The 26,706-nt window shown below is 41.6% G+C and overlaps 1 protein-coding gene across 11 annotated transcripts in view; it reads right to left on the minus strand.

The window, feature by feature from the left end:
- The window catches only part of SMARCAD1 (SWI/SNF-related, matrix-associated actin-dependent regulator of chromatin, subfamily a, containing DEAD/H box 1), a 90,766-nt gene extending 64,674 nt beyond the window's left edge, over positions 1 to 26,092 (minus strand). For 2 of the 11 annotated variants that reach the window (XM_059665257.1, XM_059665319.1), the window contains exons 1-6: positions 25,618 to 25,815; positions 25,103 to 25,341; positions 13,655 to 13,738; positions 12,052 to 12,229; positions 7,914 to 8,082; positions 2,205 to 2,271 (exon numbers count right to left, since the gene is read on the minus strand). In XM_059665257.1, coding sequence (XP_059521240.1) covers positions 2,205 to 2,271; positions 7,914 to 8,082; positions 12,052 to 12,229; positions 13,655 to 13,738; positions 25,103 to 25,292 — 688 coding nt within the window. In that variant the 5' untranslated portion in view covers positions 25,293 to 25,341; positions 25,618 to 25,815. Of the gene's footprint in view, positions 1 to 2,204; positions 2,272 to 7,913; positions 8,083 to 12,051; positions 12,230 to 13,654; positions 13,739 to 25,102; positions 25,342 to 25,617; positions 25,816 to 25,946 lie in introns of those variants that run through there. The other 9 variants (XM_059665279.1, XM_059665261.1, XM_059665270.1 and 6 more) reach the window with 9 other exon arrangements.
- Positions 26,093 to 26,706: the final 614 nt, after the last annotated feature.

Raw genomic sequence — 26,706 nt, forward strand, 5'->3', positions numbered from 1 at the left:
CAACTGATTTTTTACAAAGGTGCCAAAAACATACTATGGTAAAAGGAAATACCTTCAATAAATGGTATTGGAAAATTTGAAAAGCCACATGCAAAAAAATTAAACTAAATTTCTATCTGACACCATTCACAAAAATTAACTCAAATGAATTAAAAACTTAAATATAAGATCTGAAAAAAATAAAATATATGGAAAAAAGCATAGGTACATAAATACTAAACTTAATGGATCTACATCTCAGAGGTTTTTATGAACTTGACCTCAAAGGCAAAAGAAATAAAAGCAAAAATAAATGAATGGATTGTGTTGAATTAAAAAACTGCACAGTATGAGAAACTGTTAACAACAACAAAAAAGGCAATCAATGAATGGGAGAAGATATTCCCTAATGATACCTTCAATAAAGGGCTAATATCCAAAATATATAAAAACTATTATAATTCAACAACAAAAAAAACAAACAATCCAATTAAAAAATGGACAGAGGTGCTGAACAGACACTTTTCCCAGAAGACATACAATAGCCAACAGATATATGTAAAGATGCACAAATTCACTAGTTATAAGGGAAATGTACATCAAAACCACAATGAGTTAATACCTCATACCTGTTAAAATAGCTATTATCAACATGACAAGAAATAACAAGTGTTAGAGAGGATGTAAAAGAACCTTCATATATTGCTAGTGGGAATGTAAATTGGTATTGCCACTATGAACATTATGAAAGTTCTTTAAAAAAAAAATTAAGAATAGAGCTACTATATGACCCAGCAATCCTTCTTCTGGTAATCTACCTGAAAAGTTTGAAAACATTTATTTGCAAAGACATATGTACCTCTATGTTAACTACAGCATTATTCACAGTGGCCAAGACATGGAAACAACCTGAGTGTTGTTTGTTGATTGGATAAAGATGATATGGTACATATATACAGTGGACTACTACTCAGCCATAAAAGGGATTGGATACTGCCATTTGTGACAACATGAATAGATCCTGAGAGTATCATGCTAAGTAAAGTAAGTCAGTGAAAAAGGACACGAACCGTAGGATTTTACTTACATGTGGAATATAAAGTAGAAAGTAACAAATGAACAAACAAAACAAACTCAGAGACACAGACAATAGTATGGTCGTTACCAGATGGTAAAGGGGGTCAATATATGGTGATGAAAGGAGACAAGATTTTGGGTGGTAAGCAGTATACAGAATTGTACAGGTCCTATATAATGTTAACAAATGTTCCCTAATAAATTTAAAAAATGCAAACCAGCACTATAATTACATTCATAACCTCCTGTATGTGTGCTGTATAATGGTATGTATAAGCAATGTAAAAGCTGAAAATTATACAAAGCAAATTTAAGAGTGGTTAATGAAGTACAGGTTTGCTTTCCTTCCTTACTTTTTGGTAGTAAGATTACAAGTTATTTTTACCTGTTTGGTATGTACAAGTTAAAAAAAATCAAGATGCCATTTACTTAAAAAATTGCTTTTATATTGCAAGCTCCTTTAAATGCATTTACTTTGCATCCCAAGACTGGAACTTAGCATAAGTATTTACTAAATGAAGGAATGATGATTTCCAGCTAGGACTTCCCACAAGACATTATGTTCCTACTGACTCAGATTTGTAGACCTGTGAATAAAACCACAATGCGATTAGAAAGGATACTTAAAAAAAATTATATATCTTCCAAAACTTCATTGTTATGAAATCTGATCTGTAGGAAACAAGCAAAATTACCAATGGAAAGCTGCCCCTCCCCTTTTTTTGGCAGGGGGTGGGGTGGGGAGGGGGGGAAGGGGAGAGAATCAATCTAGAAAACTGGGTTCCGAAATAGCTGTATGAACTCAGGTAAGTCACTTAACCTTAAGATTCAGTTTCTTCATCTAAAAATGATGAAGTTACTAATATCTCATAAGTATCCTATAAGAATTCATGTAGGAACTTGGTAAATTATAGAGCAACTAGACCCCAGATGCAAGAAATTCATGAAAGGGTAGGCCTTTGCAGCCCTGGCCGCCTTGGCCGCTGCCTCACAGCCGCGGCTTCATCCAGAAGGTCATCCGGACAGTCATTCCGCTGTTCAGCCCTTTGGTCAATTTGCATATTATACTTTTATTATTATAGATATTAAAAATGAAAAGATATTCTTATGTAATAAGTCAATATAGTTTGAAACTAAGTTAGGCATACCTGCATCACCAAACATCAGCAAGGCAGCAGCAATTGCTCCATCCATTGTGCTGGTTGATTCAATCAACTAACAGAACGAGAATATATTAATATTTTAAAAAGAGCACTAAGAATTGTTTCATTTATCAAAATATTAAAGAACAAATATATTAAGTATATATAAAGTCGGGAAATATGTATGTCATAGTTTTAAATTCATTAAATCCTATGATAAATTTTCAGGCAACCTGGTTTATCGAAAAGTCTGAACTTATCTAAGCATATCTATTTTTATATATATATATATATATATATATATATATATATTATTGACTTTTTTGCAGAGAGGAAGGGAGTGGGATAGAGAGTTAGAAACATTGACCAGCTGCCTCCTGCACACCCCCTACTGGGGATGTGCACGCAACCTAGGTACATGCCCTTGACCGGAATCGAACCTGGGACCTTTCAGTCCGCAGGCCGACGCTTTATCCCCTGAGCCAAACCGGTTAGGGCTATCTAAGCATATCTTAAAATGTATCAAATTCACTCATCACTGCACAGGAAAAATTAAAACATAGTCAAATATGTACAGAATAATCAAGGCTTTTGTTAATTATAAAATTGTGCATTGGAGGCTTAAAAACTTTCTATTTACATTTCCAGGCTCTGAGGAGGGTGTGGGGAAAGGATAAGAGAAAGTAGGTGCTCTGGCTGGTTTGGCTCAGTGGACAGAGCGTCGGCCTGCGGACTGAAGGGTCCCAGGTTCGATTCCAGTCAAGGGCATGTACCTTGGTTGCGGGCACATCACCAGTGGGGAGTGTGCAGGAGGCAGCTGATCGATGTTTCTCTCTCATCAATGTTTCTAACTCTCTATCCCTCTCCCCTCCTCTCTATAAAAAATCAATAAAATATATTAAAAAAAAGAGAGAGAGAAAGTAGGGAGAAGGGGAGACCAACAGACATTTATATTATTCCTTTTCAACTGACATTTAGCAGTGGACACTGACATATTACAATTGTGCAGTTATTTTTTTAAAATCTAATACTTCCTAGATGAGTGGGATAAAGGGCCCTTTTGATTTTTACTCTACCTCTGAATTTGTTGAATTTGTTCAAGAACATATTCATATATTACTTATGTAATAAACATCTTCAATATATTTTCACACTGTTCTGTTACATTTTATATCTCAGGAGAAACTGAATAGTCCATATTTTTCTCTTACTAAAGTTTCCTGTACTTCCAATGAGTTATCTGGTTTTAAAAGATCTTACTTTTGCCTTAGCTGGGTGGCTCGGTTGGTTGGAGCATTATCCTATACACTAAAAAGTTTGCAGGTTCAATTCCCAGTCAGGGCACATACCTAGGTTTTGGGTTCTATCCCCAGTTGGGGTGAGTATGGGAGGCAACTGATTAATGTCTCTCTCTCTCTCTCTCTCCCCCTCAAATCAATGTACATATCCTCAAATGAGGATTAAAAAATTTTCTTTTATTCCAGCCAGCATGGCTCAGTGGTTGAGCATCAACCTATAATCAGGTCACAGTTCGCTTTCCAGTCGGGGCATATGTAGGGGTTATGTTATGGGCTCGATCCTCAGTGTGGGGTGTGCAAGAGGCAGTTGATCAATGATTCTCTCTCATCATTAATGTTTCTATCTATCTCTGCCTCTCCCTTCCTCTCTGAAATCAATAAAAATATATATTTTTAGAAGCATGAACAGACTGTTGAATCTCAGAGGGAAGGAAGGGGAGGGTGGGTGGGAAGAGACCAACCAATGAACTTGTATGTATATACCAGCCGTGGGCATACTACGGCCTGCGGGCCGGACCCGGCCCGTTTGAAATGAACAAAACTAAAAAAAAAAAAAAAGACCGTACCCTTTTATGTAATGATGTTTACTTTGAATTTACATTAGTTCACACAAACACTCCATCCATGCTTTTGTTCCGGCCCTCCGGTCCAGTTTAAGAACCCATTGTGGCCCTTGAGTCAAAAAGTTTGCCCACCCCTGGTATATACGCATAACCCATGGGCACAGAGGAGGAGGTAGTAAGGGCCTGGGGTGTGGGGGAGGATGGGAACGGGCTGGAAGAGGTTGATGGGGGAAAAAGGAGTACCTATGTAATACTTTCAACAATAAAAATCTTAAAAATATATTTTACTTTTTAAAATAAGTTATTTTTGTATTAAATTAAAAAGGCTCAAATCAAACTAGAATGCTGTCTTCTATACTAGTTTTCTTATCTTGGATCCTTACAGATCCTGTAAGTCCCTCTTCCTTTTCAAAATATCCAAAACATACGCTTTACAAATCTATGACTAAATTTATATTTTATAACCTCAATTCTATTATATGGGTCTAAAAACCTTTGCAAAGTAATTTATAAATGCCACCTTTAAATCTCTTGAAATGTCAGGGATAACTTGAAATCCAGATTACATCAAGAGAGTACTTTGCTATGGAGGGAGTGATATGCTAAATTCCAAAATTTTCTAATTAATGAAACATACAAATAAATTCTGTGTATCAAGCCTATTTTCCCATTAAAATTATAAAATAAGTGGGGGGGGGGTGGTAAGAGATCAACCAAAAGAGTTGCATGCATGTATACTGGTATAAGCATAACCAATGGACATGAACAATAGGGGGGTGAGATCCTGTGCTGGGAGGCAGGAGTAGGCTGGGAGAGGTCGATGGGGAAAAAAAAGAGACATATGTTAATGCTTTCAACAATAAAGAATTTAAAAAATTATAAAATAAGAGATAAATATTCCTATGGGAAAAAAATCCCCTTGAACCACATAAAAATTTGGCAACAAGCTACAAAGTATTGTTAAACTGAGATTTGTTTCTTTTGGAAACTCTTTCCAACACTGTAAGTAGCCCCTGTATCTACTAGTAGCTACATTTCTTTTCTTCTTATGCTGAGGGGGAGAGAGAGGGATGGGATCACACCAGGAAGCAAATAACACTGCTAGCAGGAAAAAAAGTACACCCAAGATAAATAACACTAAAGTTTCCTTTATCTAACAATGAGAAGGTATCAAAATGATAATTCGGGGGGAGGGGAGGTTCATGTTAAAAATAACAGGGAATAGAAAACTTAATCTATACTTCAGAGTTCAAACTAGCAGGCCCAGAATACCTTCAGTTCAGACTTACTTTGTTTGTCCTGAATGGTATTTTGTTTTTCTTTAGTTATTATAAAAAGGAATGAAGTCCTGATAAACATGGAGGAACTTCAAAACCTTATGCTAAGTGAAGACAAGCCAGTCACAAAAGATCATTCTATATAATAAAAGTCTAATACGCTAAGTGTCCAGTTGTCCGGTTGTCCATTCAACCAAAGCATAATATGCTAATGATATGCTAAGGCCACTCAAACCACTTGCACTGACCACCAGGGAGCAGACAGTCGACCAGTTGACTAATCACTATGATGTGCACTGACCACCACGGGGCAGACACTCCAATCAGTAGGTTACTTGCTGCTGGGGTCCAGCCAATCAGGACTGGAGCCCTCCCGCGGTCCCTCCCCAGCTGACCAACCTCCTGCGTCCCTCCCTGGCCCCAATCATGCACCGATGGAGTCCCTTGGCCTGACCTGCGCCCTCTCGCAATCTGGGCGGAGGGACCCTTCAACCCCCCCCCCCCCCCCCGCACAAGTTTTGTGCACCAGGCCTCTAGTTATTATGTAGCTAGTGCCCCAGTGCACAGATTTGTGCATATTAAAAGAAAATTAATTAGAAGGTGGCCGTCGGGGCAGAACTGGGCAAGATGGGCTGGACATGCCCTGGAGCCAACCTCCCACACTCCCTCCCTGGCTGGCCGCACCTGGGACGGCGCCAGGGCTTGAAGGCTCCTGCATTGAGCGTCTGCACCCTAGTGGTGAGTGTCATACCTACCGGCCCGTCGGATGGTCACTTAGCCTTTTATATATATATAGGTCCCATATATGAAAAGTCCAGATTAGACCAATCTATATAAATGGAGTGATTGCTAATGAGTACAAGGTTTCTTTTTGGAATGATCAAAATGCTCTAAAATTAGATTATGGTAATGGCTGTAAATCTCTAAAAACCATTAAATTATACATTTTATCACTAAATTATACATTTTATTTATTTATTTTAAATATATTTTTATTGATTCCAGAGAGGAATGGAGAGGGAGAGAGAGATAGAAACATCAATGATGAGAATCATTGATTGGCTGCCTCCTGCACGCCCCCTACTGGGGTTCCAACCAAGGCATGTATGCTGACTGGGAATTGAACCATGACCTCCTGCTCAACGTTCAACCACTGAGCCACGCAAGCTGGGCTAAATTATACATTTTAGGTAGGTGATCTTTATAACATTTAAATTATATCAAAATAAAACTATGAAATTGATCAATCCTATATAATAAAAGCCTAATATGCTAAGTGTCTGGTCATCCAATCAAAGCATAATATGATAATGATATGTTAAGGCCGCTCAACCACTTACTATGACGTGCACTGACCACCAGGGGGTAGATGCGCCAACCAATAGGTTAGCTTGCTGTTGGGGTTCAGCTGATTAGGACTGAGTGAGACAGGCTGGACATGCCCTGGAACCCTCCCGCTGACCATCCCTGGCTGGCCAAGCTCCCGCGTCCCTCCCTGGCCCCGATCGTGCACCGGGGTCCCTTGGCTTGGCCTGCACCCTCTCCCAATCCGGGACCCCTTGGGGGATGTCAGAGAGTCAGTTTCAGCCTGATCTCGCAGGCCAGGCCGAGGGACCCCACTGGTGCACAAATTCGTGAACCAGGCCTCTAGTAGTAAATAAAAATCCATCCTTTTCACTTTATTTGAAAAATCACAATGTCTGATAAAAATGGGCTATCAATGACTATCACATAGTCATATCCTGCTACAGTTAAGGAACAGCTATTCCTTTTAGGAACAGCGTGTACTATATAAATTTTTAAAATTTAAATTCTTTGTTTAAAATATTACATAAGTCTCCATTTTCCCCCACTGACCTCTCCCTGGCTGCTCCCACCCCCCAGCACATGCTCTGACCCCCCTACTATCTGTGTCCAATGGTTATGCTCATATGCATGCATACAAGTCCTTTGGTTGATCCCTTACGCCCTCACCCCCCGCCTTCCCTCATAGGTTGGACAGTCTGTTTGATGCTTCTATGTCTCTGGTTCAATTTTTGTTCATCAGTTTATGTTGTTCATTATATTCCACAAATGAGTGAGATCATGTGATATTTATCTTTCTCTGACTGGCTTATTTCGCTTAGCATAATGCTCTCCAGTTCCATCCATGCTGTTGCAAATGGTAAGAATTCCTTCTTTTTTACAGCAGCATAAGCATGTACTATAATGTATGCCAGCAACCCCTTATCATTATGGGGGTGGGGGAAAGCCTCCTGACATTTGTGAGCTTTTCTGGAAGATTGGGAGGGGAGGGTGTTCCCATTTTAAAACCATTCAAGCACACAAGAATTCACAAGCTATGTATGAGAGCCACTGAGGAAAACTCATTGTATTATCTATAGGTGAGTAACCTCACCTATTATTAACTCTTTCAAGTAAATCCCTGACATTTTCCTTAATTATTACACAGAAAGAAGTTAATAATTATCTTAAAACAAGTATCTTTAGAAAAATGACTAAATACAGCACTAGATACAGGAGAGATATTAAACATAATTACAGCTACAATAACCAGTTACTAAAATAGGGTATAACCTTAAGTAAATCACTGTCACTTCTTTGTGGGAACAGTTCCTTCAAGGTCTGAAGTTTAGCATCTTTAAGGTCTTCCAATTCCGAAAGGTCTTCCAGTTCTGAAATAGCATTATTTCTACCTGTCATGGCAGGAAGGCTTTGGGACTCTTCATCTTCAGATGGCTCAGAACTAAAATCATTTTCAGAAAAAAACAATTTAATGTATTTTTAATGCTATTGCATTATAATTGTATACACATGTATATATGAAAATATGAAATATGGCACATCTGCAGTTCTTTTTAATATTAAATGAAATCTACATCTGTCAAAGATTAAAACAACACAACATTTTTCATTTCAAAATGTTTATGTATATAAATCTACTTTCCCAAAATCTGCATATTCTGAAAATGTTTCAGATTATCCAGGCTGGAATGAAAAAGAACAAAACAAAATAGCAGCAATTATTTTTTAAGACACACACATATTTATTGCATGCCCACTTCTCTTTCCTACGTTTTTCACCTGTATTCTGCATATCAGATGAGTGTTGTCATGTTGTTCCTGAGAAATTATGAAGACTACATGAATAGGAAGAAAAAATAATTTTCATGGCCTATGTGACTAGAATCTGTGTTAAAATCGGAATGGCCCCATCAATATCAGAATCTCTGCCAGGAACAAAATACTTCCTTAGCAGACAGGGAGCATTTACTCCATATGAGGCTTTATTCTACAACAACTAATTTTAATCATGTTCCATTTCAGCTTGTATGTTTAGCCTATAATAGAAGACATTAGGGGCCAAGTTTTACTCATCCATCTCCCAAACAAATATCTCTGTTTGAAATTTCAGTTTTCTACCATGGTAGGCATTCTGGAGATCAGAGTGCAGATTCTGCTGTGCAGCTAGTTCTATTTTTTGACAGCTCTCTTGGACACATATCCGGAATCTGTACTTTACTAACTTCTCTACTCCTATTCATGTTAGATCAGTTGTACCTATTAGGGCACTGACAGGAACATGTATTTTAAGCTTCTAGGTTGACTTCTTCAACTTTGCTCTGAGAAACTGCTCTAAGGTAACAGGGTAAAATCAATCTCTTCATTTGTCACTAGGCCTATCCTTCAGTATTTGAAGACAATTATATGTGTCTCCCTTTCTATTACACCCAGATTTCTCATTCCTAATGTACTCAACTCTGAATTCTCACTCTGCCTCACTGTTCATGCTTCCTATCTGATTTTGTCTCCTAGTGCTTGGAGAAAATACAACTATTCAGGTTGGAATCCTTTTACAATTCCTGCTCTGGACGACCTCTTTCAAAGAAACTTGCTCTTCTGCATGACAACCTAAAGCTAGTGAGCAAGCTCATGACCATTCACTGGGACAAACTCATGGGTCTCTTGATGTAGTAAGTTAAGTAGTCATGCTGATGACAATCTGAATATGCCTCGAATTTAATGTCCAGTTCACAAAAAGTGGTACAGAAATAAATTCAATACCACCATGGGGAAACAATCAGAAAAATCTATTGTCTCTAAGAAAAGACTTGATCTCCTCAATAAGTTGAAACCCTTAAAAAAGAGAAGAGGAGGGGAGTTTATGAAGAATTAAGAGACATAATATCCAAATGCAGTAGATGTTTCTAGTTAGGATCCTGGCATGAAAAACCAGCTACAAAACACATCAAATCTGAACATAAACTGGGAATGATAGTGGAGAATTATTCATTGATAGCAGAGGGGGATGTATAGCAAAGAATCAAAGGCAGTAATGTTGGGATGTCTATAATTTACTTCAATATAGGGTGTTCCCAAAAAATATATACACACACTTTGAATAAAAGCAGTGATTATTAAAATACATTTCACTTTCAAAACTGAGCTATCAGCTGTTAAAGTGTGCACACATTTTTTGGGGGGGACACCCAAATAATAATAAAATCATAGTAAGAATAATAATTATCAGCGATTTTGAACAAGTTTGCCACAAGAATTTTTAAAACGTGCAATACCTGACTATTTAGTAAACGGCACTGACCTCTTTTCCCTTGGGTTGTCAAATATAAAAATGACAACAGCCAACACAATAGCTGTCCAGGGTGAATGAATAAAAATTATACCTAATTTTTTTGGTCAGATGGGCAAAAAATCAAATACATTTTTTTGTGTGTCGCAGAATTTTAGTAATTAGTTTATTGTGTGACATGAGATGAAAAAGACTGAAAATCCCTGATAATAGATGCAACTAACAGAAATAATTTTAATTGTTAAATCTAAATCCAAGAGATCTGTTTTCCAGCTATACTAGTGTCCCTTGGTGATTTCATCTAATCATGTGGCTTTAAATATCAAATCTATATGCTGGAAGGAGACTTGACGTGGGGTGGTGAACACACTATACAGGGCACAAATTATACAGATTTGGGGAATTGTGCACCTGAAACCTGTATGATAACCATTGTCACCCCGTTAAAGTCAACAACAAGTAAAAAGAAAATCTATACTCTGACAACTTACAAAATTAGGTATGTAATCTAGATCTTTCCCCAGAATTCAGATGTCACATTCAATTGCCTACTTGTCATCTCCACTTATATGTCTAAGAGTCTTGTCAATCACAGCATATTCAAGATAGTCTTCTTATCTCAGTTAATTGTTAATTCCATTCTTCTAGTTGCTCAGACCAAAAATCTTCTGGTCATCCTTGACTCCTTTCACTCCCACCCCACATGAAATCCATCAATAAATCCTCTCTGCTCTACCTTCAAAGTATATGCAGAACCTCACCACTTTTCATCATTTCCACAAGTAGTAGCCTGATCTAAACCTCCATCATTTCTTTCCTGGGTAATTAAAACAATATTCATGTTTCTACTACTACGCCCCTACAGCATCAAAGTCCTGCCAAACATGTAAGTCAGACAATTTTACTCCTCTGTTCAATTAGCTTCCCGTCTCATCTAGAATAAAAGGGCTTAACATGATTAAGCACCTCCTTTACCCCTTGTGACTTGTGACTATAGGACCTTTATTCTGCATCATTTGCTCCCCCTCCCCATTTTTCTCAAAAAATGGCAGACATAGCCCTGACTGGTTTGGCTCAGTGGAAAGAGCGTCAGCCTGTGGACTGAAGGGTCCCAGGTTCGATTCCAGTCAAGGGCATGTACCTTGGTTGCGGGAACAGCCCCAGTCGGGGGTGTGCAGGAGGCAACTGGTCAATGTTTTCTCTCTCATCGATGTTTCTAACTCTCTATCCCTCTCCCTTCCTCTCTATAAAAAAATCAATAAAATATATTTTTTAAAAAATGCCAGGCATAAAACCATTTTAGGATCACTGAAGAGGAAAATTTCCAATATCTGGAAAACATCCTCCACCCCATTTTCTACATGGTTCACTTTCTTATCCCCTTCAGGTCTTTGCCCAATTATCGTCTTCTCAATGAAGGCTTCATTGAGAAGCCTTTTTACTAGCTGTGCTCTTAAGAAACCATGCACCTACCCCTGGCCCCAAGCTGCATATTTCCTTTCCTTTTTTGCCCACAATATCTATTATTTGACATTTTTTTATGTTTATTATCTTTCTCCTGTCTACAATAGAAACTCTTTGCTACCTCACAGAATGTGCCCAAGAAATGTTAAATGATTTGACTCTGGGACTTAAGAACAAATCACAAAGCAGTTATAAGTGAACAAAGGTATTTGTTAAATTAATTTTCTATCTTTGGAAAATATGTATGTGTGTGTGTGTGTGTGTGTGTGTGTATACACCCTAATATGCAAATTGTCTCCGTGGGAGTTCAAACGGGAGACTGGTTGCTATGACATGTGCTGACAACCAGGGGGTGGCACAGAACGAAGGAAGGCCCCTGCCAGCAGACAGAAGGCCCCAATGAGCCCTGATTGCCGGCCAGGCCTAGGGACCCTACCCATGAATGAATTTCATGCACTGGGCCTCTAGTTAAAAATAATTAACTATTTGTTCTCAATAACTTACTGAAAATCATCGTTACCCAGAAATACACCACCTCTGTACATTTCTAAGTTAGCAAAAAATAACCAAGATGTAGTAGAAAAAGGAAAATATAATTAAGTAAACTTTTCTCAAAAAATCCTTACAATGTAAATATAATGAACCTATTTAGCTGCTTACACTATAATCACTGTGTCTTTGTTGAATTTTGTCTCTTGAACTGTATTGGAGCAATTTGGAGAAACAACATCTTCACTGTCAGAAGACAAATCAATATACTGTATTCCTCCTTGGTTCTTCAAACATGATATACTTGGTTTTCTTTCATTTACTGTAGTTTCTGGAACACTAGAATCTTCTGGTGGTGAGAAAAAAGAAAAGGAAAAGACATTTTTGGCAACTTGAAAACAAAGCAAATTTTTTATAATTAGAATCATGAGCTAAATATCTTTAACTTCATTCACTGTTCCCATTGTAAGACCAAAAATTTCTACCACTTTTTAAAGAAAAAAATTACTGACCAGAGCTGGTGTTAAATGATTTTCCATTTCACAGGTTATTCACTAGCATGACCCTGGTGAAAACTGCAAAACTGAGGTTTGTGTTCTATATTCCAATCCTTTTTCTCTATGCTTTTATTTCCTAGTTCAGGTCTTAGCTAAGAGAACATGGACACTAGAGCCTAAAAGACTTGAATTTCAATCCTGTCTCTTAGCCAGTTATAAAACTAGGGAAAGGAGTATTTTCATAGCTTTTTCACATTACTATAGATGTTTTTCTTTGATTCTAAATCCAAATTTGACAGGTGGTAGTTTTTTTAAAGGCTAATTGCAGTTTGGAATCAGAAACCATATGAATAAACTTTTGCATTATGTTATATTAAAACTCACTGTTCTAGCTAGGCCGGTGTGCTCGGTGGTTGAGCATTGACCTAGGAACCAAGAGGTCACTGGTTGAATTCCTGATCAGGCCACATGCCCAGGTTGTGAGCTCAATCCCCAGAGGGGGTGTGCAGGAGGAAGCCAACCAATGATTCTCTCTCATCACTGATGTTTGTATCTCTCTTTTTCCTCTCCAATCCTCTATGAAGTCAGTAAAAAATATATATATATATATTTAAATAAATAAATAAAACCCATTGGTCTATCTTGTACTTTAATAGATCTTTAACCCCAACATTATTTTGTAACATTGTGTGGATTGGTCATTGGAAAATACTGGCTAACTCCCTGATTAATGCAGATGTACTAAATGTTGACATATTTCATGATTTTTTTTTAAATAGATTCAATAATACCACCACCGATCTCTAAATACCTAGATATTGTCAAACTCACAGCTGTGGATACTAGTTTCCCAAAATACAAACTTTCCTTTGAAAAATAGAATTTTATCACTAGCAATAAATACTATCAGTTGTCTTCCTTGATATTGCTATTCATTTTTGAGAAAATGTCTGCATAACTATAGTTGTTGGTAAATCATCCTTTCAAGTAAAAATGGTACTCTGTGAAAAAAAAAAAATGACAAGTGCAGCTCACAACTCAAAGCAATCGCTCAAATGCTTTCCCTTGAAATAACATTGTATTTTGGTATGCAGCAAAAGTTAGTTCACATTTTGTTTCACAAAATATTATAAAAGTGCCTACTGATAAGTTGAAGTTTATTGAAAGTAGTAATTTGCACTGCTTTATCAAGAACATTCTTGCCCTGGTTAGTGTGGCTAGTGTTAGAGAGTCGGTCCGTGCACTGAAGGGTCTCAAGTTTGATTCCCGGCACATACCTGGGTTATGGGTACATGTGCAGAAGGCAACCAGTTGATGTGTCTCTCTTACATCGATGTTTCTCTCTCTCTGTCCCACTTTCTCTGAAAAGCAATGGACAAAATATCCTCAGGTGAGGATTTAAAAAAAAAGAACATTCTTAAGTGAAACTGGCATTTAAAAATTTTTAATACAATGACTACTATAACAGTTTGGAGTCTTGGCCTTGATTTGTGTTAAGGCACCAGCAGTTTTACTTACCATTGCTTTTGTACAATCAGTGCAAATATCGACATAGTGAAAAAGGCAAGTAATGTCTTATTATGAAAATAGTTTTGACCTGAAGGAGCCCAAAGGTTCAGAGACCACCACACTTTGAAAACTAATGGGTACAGTAAAAGCTTGTTTATATAAAATACCAACTTTCCAAAATAGTCACTAATCTAGAATTAGAATAGTGCTAAATGCTTAGATTTGTTTGGACTATTTTTGGAAATAAGCAACAGCAAAAATAGCTAAGATATTCCTGATGCAATGATGCTTTTGACCCAAAGCAAACCAGCATGTTTAAGCAACAGCACAAAGGAGATAAGGAAGGTGAAAAAGAAAAATCCTAATATATAAAAGCCCAGGGTTGTAACAACCAATCACAACTGAAGGCTGACAAACCCGGAAGTCCTTCAGTCAGCAGCTGGGTTGCTGTGGCGACCCAGCACTGACTGCCCAGGGGGCTGAGACCCAGAGAGAGAGGCAGGGTCTGATCTGCAGCCTCAGTGGCAGCTGTTGATCAGTACTTGACTCTCTCTTTCTCTCCCTTTCTTTCTGGGCTTCGCCAGCAGCTGGGCCTTTCTTTCTCTCCCGACCTTCTCAGGGGCTGCTGTTCAGCCCTGTCTCTCTGATCAGGTCCAGAGATTCTGACTGGCATAGAAACCGACCAATCAGAACCAAATGCGGGTGTTGCGAAGAACCAATGGCTATCTAGGAGGTGGAGGTTTTAGCGTTGACTGGCATAGAAACTGACCAATCAGAACCAAATGTGGATGCTGTGAAGAATCAATGGCTGCCTAGGATGCTGACATAGACACTGACCAATCAGAACCAAATGTGGGTGCTATGGGCAGCCAATGGCTGCCTAGGAGGCGGAGCTTTTGACACTGACTGGCATAGAAACCAACCAATCAGAACCAAATCTGGGTGCTGTGGGAAGCCAATGGCTGCTAGAAGGTGGAGCTTTTGATGCTGTCTGGCATTGAAACTGACCAATCAGAACCAAATCTGGGTGCTGTGGGGAGCAAATGGCTGCCTAGGAGGCGGAGCTTTTGACGCTGACTGGAATAGAAACTGACCAATCAGAACCAAATTGGCCAGCAGAGGAGGGCAGTTGGGGGCAACCAGGCCAGCAGGGGTGGGTAGTTGGGGGCAATTAGGCAGGCAGGCAGATGAGCAGTTAGGAGCCAGCGGTCCCAGACTGCAAGAGGGATGTGTGACTGCCGGCAGTTGGACATCCCCCAAGGGGTCCCCAGTTGGAGAGGGTGCAGGCTGGGCTGAGGGAACCCCCCCCTCTGTACACAAATTTCGTGCACCGGGCCTCTAGTCAATTATAAAGTCATTGGATAGTATTCAATTCTGACATTTGCTGAATGTCTTCTGTGTTTAAGGCACTGTACCAGGAAGTGGGGTATATAAAAGAAATAGAAAGGGCAAGTTATAATCTAATTTGCCCTAAAGAAAACAAATAATAGGAGGTAAATAGCCATGAAAATAACTATTATGAGGCATAATCTGAGTGAGGAATAAACAAATTCTTATTAGAACATGAGGAACAATAGCCTGTCCTTTCATATAAGAACAACTAAAAAGCCTATTATGTTTTAGGGACAAGATGATGCAAGGAGACAACAAGGTTCCAGGGGGTAATTCCAAATGAAATTCCCCATTAGTGGACTGCACAAGAGAACAAGAGAAGACAATCATAGATTCTAAATTTTCCCAGTGTGCTTATACCCATTCTCATTTCTAAGTCTGTCATGAAACAAAAGCATTTGAGTATGCCACTGATTTCACCAAAGTGGTCCAAGATCAAGGACCACTCAAAAAACAAAAACAAATAACTTAAAAAGGAAATTATGAGTCCAAACAGAAATAGTTTGTCAATTTGATAGTCCACAAATAAAGTGATTCCCCAAAGTAAAATGAAAACACATAAACCTCTATATCATCTGCAGACTTAACAAAAGCAATGCCATTTTTGGTATTCTAGTTGGGTATTGCTTTACATGGTTCAATTCTTTAACATGGCAACTGACTTTCAAGGCAGTTTGCCTAGAAAATGTGTCTCAGTGGTTGAGCATTGACGTAAGAAGCAGGAGGTCACAGATTGATTCCAGATCAGGGCATATACCCTGGATGCAGGCTCAATCCCCAGTGTGGGGCATGCAGGAGGCAGCCGATCAATGATTCTTTCTCATCATTGATGTTACTATCTCTCCTTCCTCTCGGAGATCAATAAAAATGTATTGAAAAAAAAATCTGCCTTGATCGGTTTGGCTCAGTGGATAGAGCGTCGGCCTGCAGACTGAGGGGTCCCGGGTGCGATTCCGGTCAAGGGCATGAACCTTGGTTGTGGGCACATCCCCAGTGGGGGGTGTGCAGGAAGCAGCTGGTCAATGTTTCTCTCTCATCAATGTTTCTAACTCTGTATCCCTTTCCCTTCCTCTCTGTAAAAAATCAGTAATTTTAAAAAAAGAAAAAACATATATATATCTACAGTAATAAAAGACAAACACCCCTCACTGCCCCCCCTGCTGGCCTGGTCGCCCACAACAGCCCCCTTCCGCCAGCCTAGTTGCCCCTTACTGTCCCCCTTGCCAGCCTGGTCGCCCCCAACTGCCCCCCTCTGCTAGCCTGGTCACCCCCAACTCCACCCCCGCCTGCCTGGTTGCCCCCAACTGCCCCCCATGCCACTGGCCTGGTCGCCCCTCACTGCCCCTCCCTGCTGGCCTGGTTGCCCCACGCAGCCTGCTGTTTAGTTGTTTATTCGCCCCTCACTGCCCCCCACCCCCAGCCGGCCTGGTAGCCCCACGCAGCCTGCTGTTCGGTCACTGTGTGACGGCATCCCAAACAATTTGCATATTCCTCAATTATTAGTATAGACTAGAGGCCTGGTGCACAAAAATTTGTGCACTGGGGGGGAAAGGGGTCCCTCAACCCAGCCTGTGCCTCTCGCAGTCTGGGACCCCTCAGGAGATAACCTGCAGGCTTAGGCCTGCTCCCGGGCAGCAGAGGGCAGGCCCAATCCCTAGGTGCAGCTCCTGGTTGGGCTCAGAGCAGGGCCGATTGGGGAGCTGGGGCGCCGCCCCCTGTCATGCACAGAGCAGGGTGGATCGGGAGGTTGCGATGCCGCCCTCAGTCACACTCAGGGTAGGGCCAATTGGGGGGTTGGGGCACCGCCCCCCGTCATACTCAAGGCAGGGTTGATGGGGAGGTTGCGGCACCACCCCGTCAGGCACAGAGCAGGGCCAATCAGGGGATTGGGGCGCTGCCCCCTGTCACTCAAAGAGCAGGGCCCATCAGGGGGGTTGGGGCGCTGCCCCGTCACGCTCAGAGCAGGGTTGGTCAGGGGGTTGGGGAGCTCCCCCCTGTCACACACAGAGCAGGGCCCATCAGGGGGTTGGGGAGCTCCCCCCGTCACACACAGAGCAGGGCCGATCAGGGGGTTGGGGCGCCACACCCTGTCACACTCAGGGCAGGGCCGATGGGGAGGTTATGGCTCTACCCTGTCACACACAGAGCAGGGCCCGTGGGGGGGGAGGGGGTTGGGGCGCTGCCCTCTATCACCCACAGAGCAGGGCCGATCAGGGGGTTGGGGTGCTGCCACTGTCACACTCAGGGCAGGGCCAATGGGGAGGTTATGGCTCTACCGCGTCACACACAGAGCAGGACCTGTGGGGGGCAGTTGAGGCGTCGTCCTCTATCACCCACAGAGCAGGGCCGATCAGGGGGTTAAGGAGCTCCCCCGTCACTCACAGAGTAGGTCCGATAGGGGAGTTGGGGCACTGCCCCGTCACACACAGAGCAGGGGCGATCAGGGGGTTGGGGCGCCGCCACTGTCACACTCAGGGCAGGGCTGATGGGGAGGTTATGGCTCTACCCCGTCACACTCAGAGCAGGGCCCGTGGGGGAGGGGGGTGTTGGGGCGCTGCACCCTGTCACACACAGAGCCGCAGGGCGATCAGGGGGTTTGGGTGTTGCCACCTGTCACGCTGATCCCGGTGCCGGGAGGCCTCGCGGCTCCACTGATCCCAGTGCTGGGTGGCATATTACCCTTTTACTATATAGGATAGAGTCCTGGTGCACGGGTGGGGGTCGGCTGGTTTGCCCTGAAAGGTGTCCTGGATCAGGGTGGGGGTCCCCACTGGGGTGCCTGGCCAGCCTGGATGAGGGGATGATGGCTGTTTGCAGCTGGTCACACACCCTTCAGGGTGGGGGTCCCCACTGGGGTGCCTGGCCAGTCTGGGTAAGGGGCTGAGGGCTGTTTTCAGGCTGGCGGGTGACTGAAGTTCCAAACCGCTCCTTTTTCTCTCTTTCTCTCTCTTTTTTTTTAATTCTGGGCCAGCTTTAGCTCTGAGGCTTGGCTCCAGCTCTTAGGTCTCCACTGCTGAAAGCAGGTATCTGGTTTGTTTGGGTTCTATAATCAAAACAGTTTCAACTCCAGCTCTGAGATCCCGGCTGACTGAAAGCAGGTTTCTGGGGTTTTGTTTAGCTTCTATATTTGTAACAATGTTTCAAACTGCAAGCTTAGAGGCCGGCAGTGGCAGGCGGGGAACGTTGGAGTCCTCCGTCACTGAAGCAAGCAAGCCTCATGTTCGCTTCAAGCTGCCTGGCTGCCGGCCGCCATCTTGTCTGGCAGTTAATTTGCATATCGCCCTGATTAGCCAATGGGAAGGGTAGCGGAGGTATGGCTAATTACCATGTTTCTCTTTTATTAGATAGGATGAGTGTTTGCATTTTTCTATTAGAACAATTCATCACTAAATCATTTACCAAGGACTGACTTTCAAGTACAGCTATTAAGAAGCCAGAATGACTACACAAAGATGATTCACATTTTGGATCACACATCTGAAAAAGACTGAGTAACACCCAATGGTTATAGAATCATGACAATAAAATGATATATTCTGCATCATTATTCAAAGAATCATATCCATTTTACTTTTTGCAGGGACTTCAGAGAACCTCTATATCTCTACAAATATATTCAATTTTCAACAATCCTGAAACATCTTTTCCTGACATTGCTTTCCCTGTCAAGCTGTTTCTCTTTGCCTTCATAAATAGTAGTCATCTCTTTGCCTTTCTACTGAAACAAAGGTCAACAATAACTTTTAATTTCCAAGAGAAGAGGTCCCTGATCAGTCCCTATCCAACTTGACTTCTCTACATTTGATACTGTTCACTATACTCCATCTTTAGCTTCCAGGATACTATCATTTCTGACTATTCTAGTCATCCTTTACAAGTCACTGATTTCCCTTCCTTTGATCATCATTAAATATTGATGTTTCTTACTATACATCTCTCTTAGGACATTTTTTGTTAAGTACCACAACTGTAATTCCAAAGTTGATTTCTCAGGCTCCAAACTCTGATGTACAACCATCTATTAAACCTCTTTACTGAAATATGAAAAGTAACTCAAACTCAATTTGTTTTGGTATCATCCTCCTAAGTGTACCACCTAATTCAGTTGACAGTGTCAATTACTCAGCTGTGTAAACAAGAAGTTTTACCTTTCAACTATGCTGAATACCATAAAATACATATCATATAAACATCCCTAAACTGCCCTCAACCATTCCTACTGTCATTTCCCTACATTTAGGCTTCAAATGCAATAGCTTCATTATTTGTCTTCTCACATTGAAATGCTCTCTAGTCTTTACCAAATAAAATCAGTGCTCCTTTCACAAAATATAAAGGCTCCTAAAAACCCAGCAGTTTGTATTTCTCTTTTCAGCTTTATCTAATATTTCCCTAAACTTCTTCTTCCATAGATAACTCCCCCTTCCCATAAACAACAGCACAGACTCTTTAAGGCAACATATATTTTCATCTCTTGTTCACCGAATTAAATGATTCACTGGTTAGGGCCCATTTAGTCACCTCTTCGTGACTTTTCCTGATCCTCCCAGGAAGAATGAATGATCATTTGTGAATTGGACTGTGATCCTTCACTGCTTAGTACCTTCCCCTGTGAGTTACCATATTGTACTATTTTAGCTATATATATTTACATGTCCTTTCCCCTTGGTGCCCCTTGAGGATCACAGTCTAATAAGAGAGACACAAATACCATTTTAGGTAGCGATAAATACATACAGTAGAGTGAAGCTGGGGGTGGAGGGGGGTTACTTCTGAGAGAGTGATCATGGGAAGGCCTTCTAAAAAGGGTACCATTTCATCAAGCCCCAATGAAGAAGCTGAGAGTCATATGCAAATAAGAGCAAAGCTTTGGAAGCAGAAGGAAAGATTGGACTATGATTGGTATTTTCAAGAAATGATGTGGCACCCTGGCCGGTTTGGCTCAGTGGATAGAGTGTCGGCCTGCTGACTCAAGGGTCTCGGGTTCGATTCCAGTCAAGGGCGTGTGCCTTGGTTTCGGGCACATCCCCAGTGGGGAGTGTGCAGGAGGCAGCTGATTGATGTTTCTCTCTCATCGAGGTTTCTAGCTCTCTACTTCTCTCCCTTCCTCTCTGTAAAAATCAGTAAAATATATTAAAAAAAAAAAAAAAAAAAGAAACGATGTGGCTGTGTCACAGTAACTGGAGTATGGTAAGAAATAAAATCTTAACTCAAATTAGATAAATAACAGGAGTAGCTGAAAAAGAGTAATTACAAATATATATTTTTTAATTTCCATCCTATGATTTAGACCCTAACACTCTACTGTAAATAAGCAAATATAGCAGTATCCCACAATGGCAGAATATGAAGTTACCATATAATGATAATGGAAGGTAAATATTCATATCCCACTGATAATTCTCCAATCTCATGTCCAGCCCGAAGTTAGATCTTAAATCTACCTTTGGTTTCTTATCCTCTCTACAGGTCAAGGCCTATATACTTAATTCAGTATCTGAATCCCCCACACTTAAGTTGTCGTTGGTCTACTCCAAAATGCTAGTTTGGAACAAGACTTTGATTCTTAATTTATTATTATTTTTTGTTGTTAATCCTCACCTGAGGACATTTTTCTATTGATTTTTATAGAAAGTGGAAGGGGGGGGAGTAGAGACAGAGAGAAACATCAATGTGAGAGAGACACATTGATTGGTTGCCTTCCACATGCAACCCAACCAGGAAAAGGGACCAGCCTGCAACTAGGTACATGCTCCCGACCCTTCAGTCCTTGGACCGACTTTCTATCCACTGAGCCAAACCAGCTAGGGCTGATTTTTTTAAAAAATATATTTTTATTGGTTTCAGAGATGAAGGGAGGATAGATAGAAACATCAATGAGGAGAATCATTGATTGGCTGCCTCCTATACGCCCCAGATATCGGAGCCTGGAGATCGAGCCTGCAACCTGGGCATGTGCCCTGACAGGAATTAAACCGTGACCTCTTGGTTCATAGGTAGATTGAGTCACACCAGTCGGTCTGATTCTTAATTTTTAAAGGCATGACCAATGGCTTACAATGGGTACATCTGTTCTGATGTACAAAACCACCATTTCTTTCAATTACCTAAACTAAAATTTTTATCAATCACTTTATCTCATTCCTACCAGCAATCTAGTTTTAAATCCTTGACCTTTCTTACTTGAAAACTCTCACATTTCTTCAGCATTTCTACTACCATCACTAAGTTTGGACTGTAAGTTTCCTAAATGATATCTCTCTTCAAACCCTATCCTCTGTTAGAGTGACTTTTTTTTTTTTTTTTACTAAACAACTTTCTCTCATTATTTTACCCTTCTACCTGAAGTCTTTAAGGGATCCCTAGTACTTATAAGGTAAAGTAAAAATTTAGCCTTAGTTTTCAAAATTCTCCAAAATTCATGGTACCATTTATAATACTTTCTTCTTAATGCAAAGCTCTCTCTCTATTCCTAACAAGATGAATTCTCATCATTCCCAGAACAAACCTAATTTTTATATTTTCCAGTGTCATCAAGACTGACCATATGGCCCTAACTGGTTTGGCTCAGTGGATGGGGCGTCAGCCTGCGGACTGAAAGGTCCCAGGTTCGATTCTGGTCAAGGGCATGTACCTTGATTGCGGGCCCATCCCCAGCAGGAGGTGTGCAAGTGGCAGCTGATCGATGTTTCTCTCTCATCGATGTTTCTAACTCTCTATCCCTCTCCCTTCCTCTCTATAAAAAATCAATAAAATATATTTTTAAAAAATAAAAATAAAAGACTGACCATATGATTCCTAAAGGTAATCTTAGTTTTTAAGATGAATTTACGTACCAAAGAAAAAGTCCCAATAAAAAGGGAGTAAAGTCTCAGACAGAGAAAAAAGTAAAGCAGAAAAACATCTTCTGCCCAGCCAGCGTGGCTCAGTGGTTGAGCACTGACCTATGATCCAGGAGGTCACAGTTCGATTCCCAGTCAGGGCACATGCTCGGGTTGCGGGATTGATCCCCAGTGTGGGGCGTGCAGGAGGCAGCCGATCAATGATTCTCTCTCATCATTGATGTTTCTATCTCTCTCTACCTCTCCCTTCCTCTCTGAAATCAATAAAAATATATTAAAAAAAAAAAAGAAGAAGAAAAACATCTTCTGATTAGAAAAGGCAATTAAGCCCTAGCTGGTTTGGCTCAGTGGATAGAGTGTTAGCCTGTGGAATGAAGAGTCCCATGTTCGATTCCGGTCAAGGGCACATGCCCGGGTTGCCTTAATCCTCAGTAGGAGGTGTGCAGGAGGCAGCCAATCAATGATTCTTTCTCATCATTGATGTTTCTATCTCTCTCTCTCCCTTCCTCTCTGAAATCAATAAAAATATATTTTTTTTAAAAAATGCAATTAAGAATTTTACATTACTAATATTGATAAATAAGTATAACATTCCGTTGAATCCCAGTTTACAAAGTGCTTTTATTTTACATAATAAAAAATAGTGGATCTCAATTTTAAGTGACTTATCCAATGTCCCATTTAACTAAAATGATGGACAGAGGCTTTTAAGGCCTCAAAATTCCAAGCCTACAACCCTCTGCCCTAACTACCTAAGAAACAGATAAATGTATTTACTGTCAAAATAGTAAAGTACCGGGATGTTTAGACATTAGCTATAGCATGTTATACAAATCAAATTATCTGTTAAAAGATTAAACAAAGGGCTATCCCTCCTGTGCTTAAATCCTTCAGTGCTTTCCCATAGAATTCAGATAAGTTCAAAGCTCTTCAAAGAAAGCCTTTCAATATTTCACTCCTACTTACTACTTAACCAAACCAAACAAATCATTTCAGCATATTCCATTTATAAGAAAGTATTTAAGCCCTAACCCAGTGATGGTGAACCTATGACACGTGTGTCAGAGGTGACACGCGAACTCATTTTTTTGGTTGATTTTTCTTTGTTAAATGGCATTTAAATATGTAAAATAAATATCAAAAATATGTCTTTGTTTTACTATGGTTGCAAATATCAAAAAATTTCTATATGTGACACAGCACCAGAGTTAAATTAGGGTTTTTCAAAATGCTGACATGCCAAGCTCAAAAGGTTCGCCATCACTGCCCTAACCGGTTTGGCTCAGTGGATGGAGCGTCGGCCTGCGGACTCAAGGGTCCCAGGTTCGATTCCTGTCAGGGGCATGTACCTTGGTTGCGGGCACATCCCCAGTTAGGGGGTGTGCAGGAGGCAGCTGATCGATGTTCCTCTCTCATCAATGTTTCTAACTCTCTATCCCTCTCCCTTCCTCTCTGTAAAAAATCAATAAAAAATGTATTAAAAAAAAAAAAAGAAAGTATTTAAAAATGGTACTCCAATTACCTTGTAGGGATTCTGCCAACATTAACCACTGTTACATTTAAACAGAAGAGTACCAAACAAAATAAGAGATATCAAGAGTTAAGACATATATGTCACTAATCTTGTCAGGGCCACATTCATTTTAAAACTGCTTGTGAAATACAGATTTTGCATTAAAAAGGAGATTATTGGAATAAACATTAAAATAAAACTTCTAATATCCCTTTCACCCTCAAGAATTAGATTGCTTGGCTCTAGCCAGTGTTGCTCATTAGTTAGATCCTGTGCACGAAAGGATCTCGGGTTTAATTACTGGTCAAGGGTACATACCTGGGCTGCTGGTTAGATGCTCAGTCCCAATTGGAGTATGTGTGATTGCAGTGCATGTGGGAGGCAACCGATCAATGTGTCTTAACACTGATGTCTTCCCCACCCCCCCTTTCACTTCCACTCTAAAAATCAGGAACAGACTGATGAATCTCAGAGGCAAAGGGGCAGGTAGAGATTAACCAAAGAACTTATATGCATAACCCATGAACACAGGCAATACTGCAATGAAGGTATGGGGCGGGGGGTGGCGGGAGTGAGGTGGAGGGGGTTAACGGAGGGAGGAGGACATCTGTAATTCTTTCAACAATAAAGATGAACTTTTAAAAATTTATACAAATGTAAAAACAGTAAAAAAAAAAATCAATGGAAAAAATATCCTCGGGTGAGCATTAACAAAAAATAGAAGAAAAAAAAGGAATTAGAATGCTTGGATTTGAGTTCTGGTTATACCTACTTCCTAACAATTTAACCTCCCTGGGTCTCATTTCTGCAATATGTGGGTAATATCTCACAGGACTGTTGTGCCAATTAAATGAGAATGTGAAGCACTATGTCAAAACATAGTAAGCATTCAAGTATATTCGAATTTGTAACAGATTAAAATGGAAATGCTAATTTGGGGCTTCTTCTCAAACCCTATTGTCCCTGACAACCTGCTGGAGGTTAAAATGGCTCATTCACCAGAAAGAACACGAATTACTCTTCTGCACTCTGGGGATCTCCAGGAAGTCAGGTAGTGGCAACATCGGGCTGTGATCTGACCTTTTGTTCACGGAGATTGTCTTCAGACACCTTGAATAAAGCCTCGCTCACGGGAGGTGACCAGTATTTTTTGGAGAAATACTGGAATCAGTGTCAACACCTGGCCAAGTAACCAGGTGGTTCACAGGGCTGACCTAAAGATGACCTAAATGCTGATTTCACCTTCCATTGTTGGGCCACATTCCAAGAACTCGCAGAAAGGGGAGGAGGGTGTGAATGGATGCTCAGCTGGAGGGCCTGGTGCCTATGACAGCCCCCAAGCTGCTTTCAAAGGGGAAGACAATGCATGAGCACATGTCACCTCGGGAATGGAAGCTGCAATCTCTTCCGCCTCTCGTCTCGCCAACATCTCTCTGGACGCCCCATCCGGCGGCGGCGTGGTAACTCACCTGTTTTCTCAGTGACATCGGAGTCAGGGCTGCCTGCCCTGCTCACCTCCCCCTCGGCGTTCTCCTCCTCGGCGCTAAGGGAAATGGGCGAGGAAGGGCCAGGCTGGGAGGGTGGGGGTGTTGCCTCGGGCGCTTCCTCAATCTTATTCCTTTTTTCAAAACGAAAACGGTCCAGGTTGAAAAGATTCATCCTGGTGGCCGCCCCCACCTTGTGGGACTGGGAGTCTGAAAGGAACCAGCTACGGAAAACAGAAGGAGAAAGAGAGGCCATGAGAACAATCTGCAGTACAAAGCCGGCGCAGGTCCCTCCCGGGGCAATCCAGGCACCGCCGAGGCGCCAGGGGCGCAGGCCGACCGCTATGGCTGCGCCTCATTGTTGGGCCACGGCGAGAAGGGGGACCGAGCCGGGGTGTGTTCCATCTCTCCACGGCTCCTTTCACGCCCCTCGTCCCCCCGCCACCCCCCGCCCCCCCTCCTCCCTCACACCACAGGCTGACCCTCGTGCAACCTCTTACCCCAGCGCGCGCGGGCACGTCCCCCTCGCACCCCCCTGCGAGCCGCGCGCCCGCCCACGGCGAGCGGCGCCTGCACGACGGCGCTGCCTGCCTGCGGGAAGGACGTGCCGGGGCCCGCGCCTCGGCACCGCGGGGACACAAAGGGGCCGGAGGCGGGGAGCGGCGCAGGCCGCGCTGGCGAGCACCCGCCCGGAAGTTGACGCGACGCGAGCCCAGCTGGGAGGACGCTGATAGGACCGAGCGGCGCGGGGCTGGCTCCCAGGCGCCCCGGCATCTCCGGAGCGTCCCCTCGCCCGCTGGCTCCCCGCCTTTCTCCCTCCGGTACTTACCGTCTTGCAGGCTCGGTGCGCTGTAACCAAGGTTGAAGAGGAAAAAAATAATTTCTGGCGTGGGCGACGGGAGCTGGCCCGGGCCTTTCCAATTAAGCCGGAGCAAGCCTGCGAGCGCGTAGTGATGACGCAACACGCAGCCTAAGCTTCTCTTCTTCCCCGAGCGGAAAATGGTGGGGCGCGCGCTGTTGTCATGGTAACTGGAACCCGCCTCTCCGCCTGGGAAGAAGCTTTCTGGCCTGTTTGTCTAGGTTGGCTGGAGAGTTGGAAAATAGAATACATAATAATAAAGAGCACACTGACAAGAAGTAGCATAACAATAACGTGTGATACAATGTTTGATATGTTACAATCTGTGTTTTAGGTAACATATAGATAGTATAATAACAATATGGTGCTACATGTGTTTTTTTTTTATGTGTATGATCGGAACCCTTTAAAGAAGCCTATTTTTTTTTTTTTTTTTTTTTTTTTTTTTTTTTTTTACCAAGTAAGGAACCCGAGGCCTGCAGATGTTAAGTAGTTACTTAGTAAGGGGTAATAGCCCGGGTATGCTGAGCTTCAAAGCAGACAAACTGCCTCGTCACTGTAGGCTGGATGGTTCTTAGCGTAGAATATGACAATTCACTCACCTATCTTGATGGAAATATTACCCGAAGAATATTTATCCCCGTTGTTCTAACATTAGACTAAACAGGCACTTTTCTGAATTGTAATTTGATCCTCTGGTTAAAAAGAAATTACAACACATCATTAATCT

The sequence above is a fragment of the Myotis daubentonii genome, chromosome 1 (genome assembly GCF_963259705.1).
Source record: "Myotis daubentonii chromosome 1, mMyoDau2.1, whole genome shotgun sequence".
NCBI classification, from domain to species: Eukaryota; Metazoa; Chordata; class Mammalia; order Chiroptera; family Vespertilionidae; genus Myotis; species Myotis daubentonii.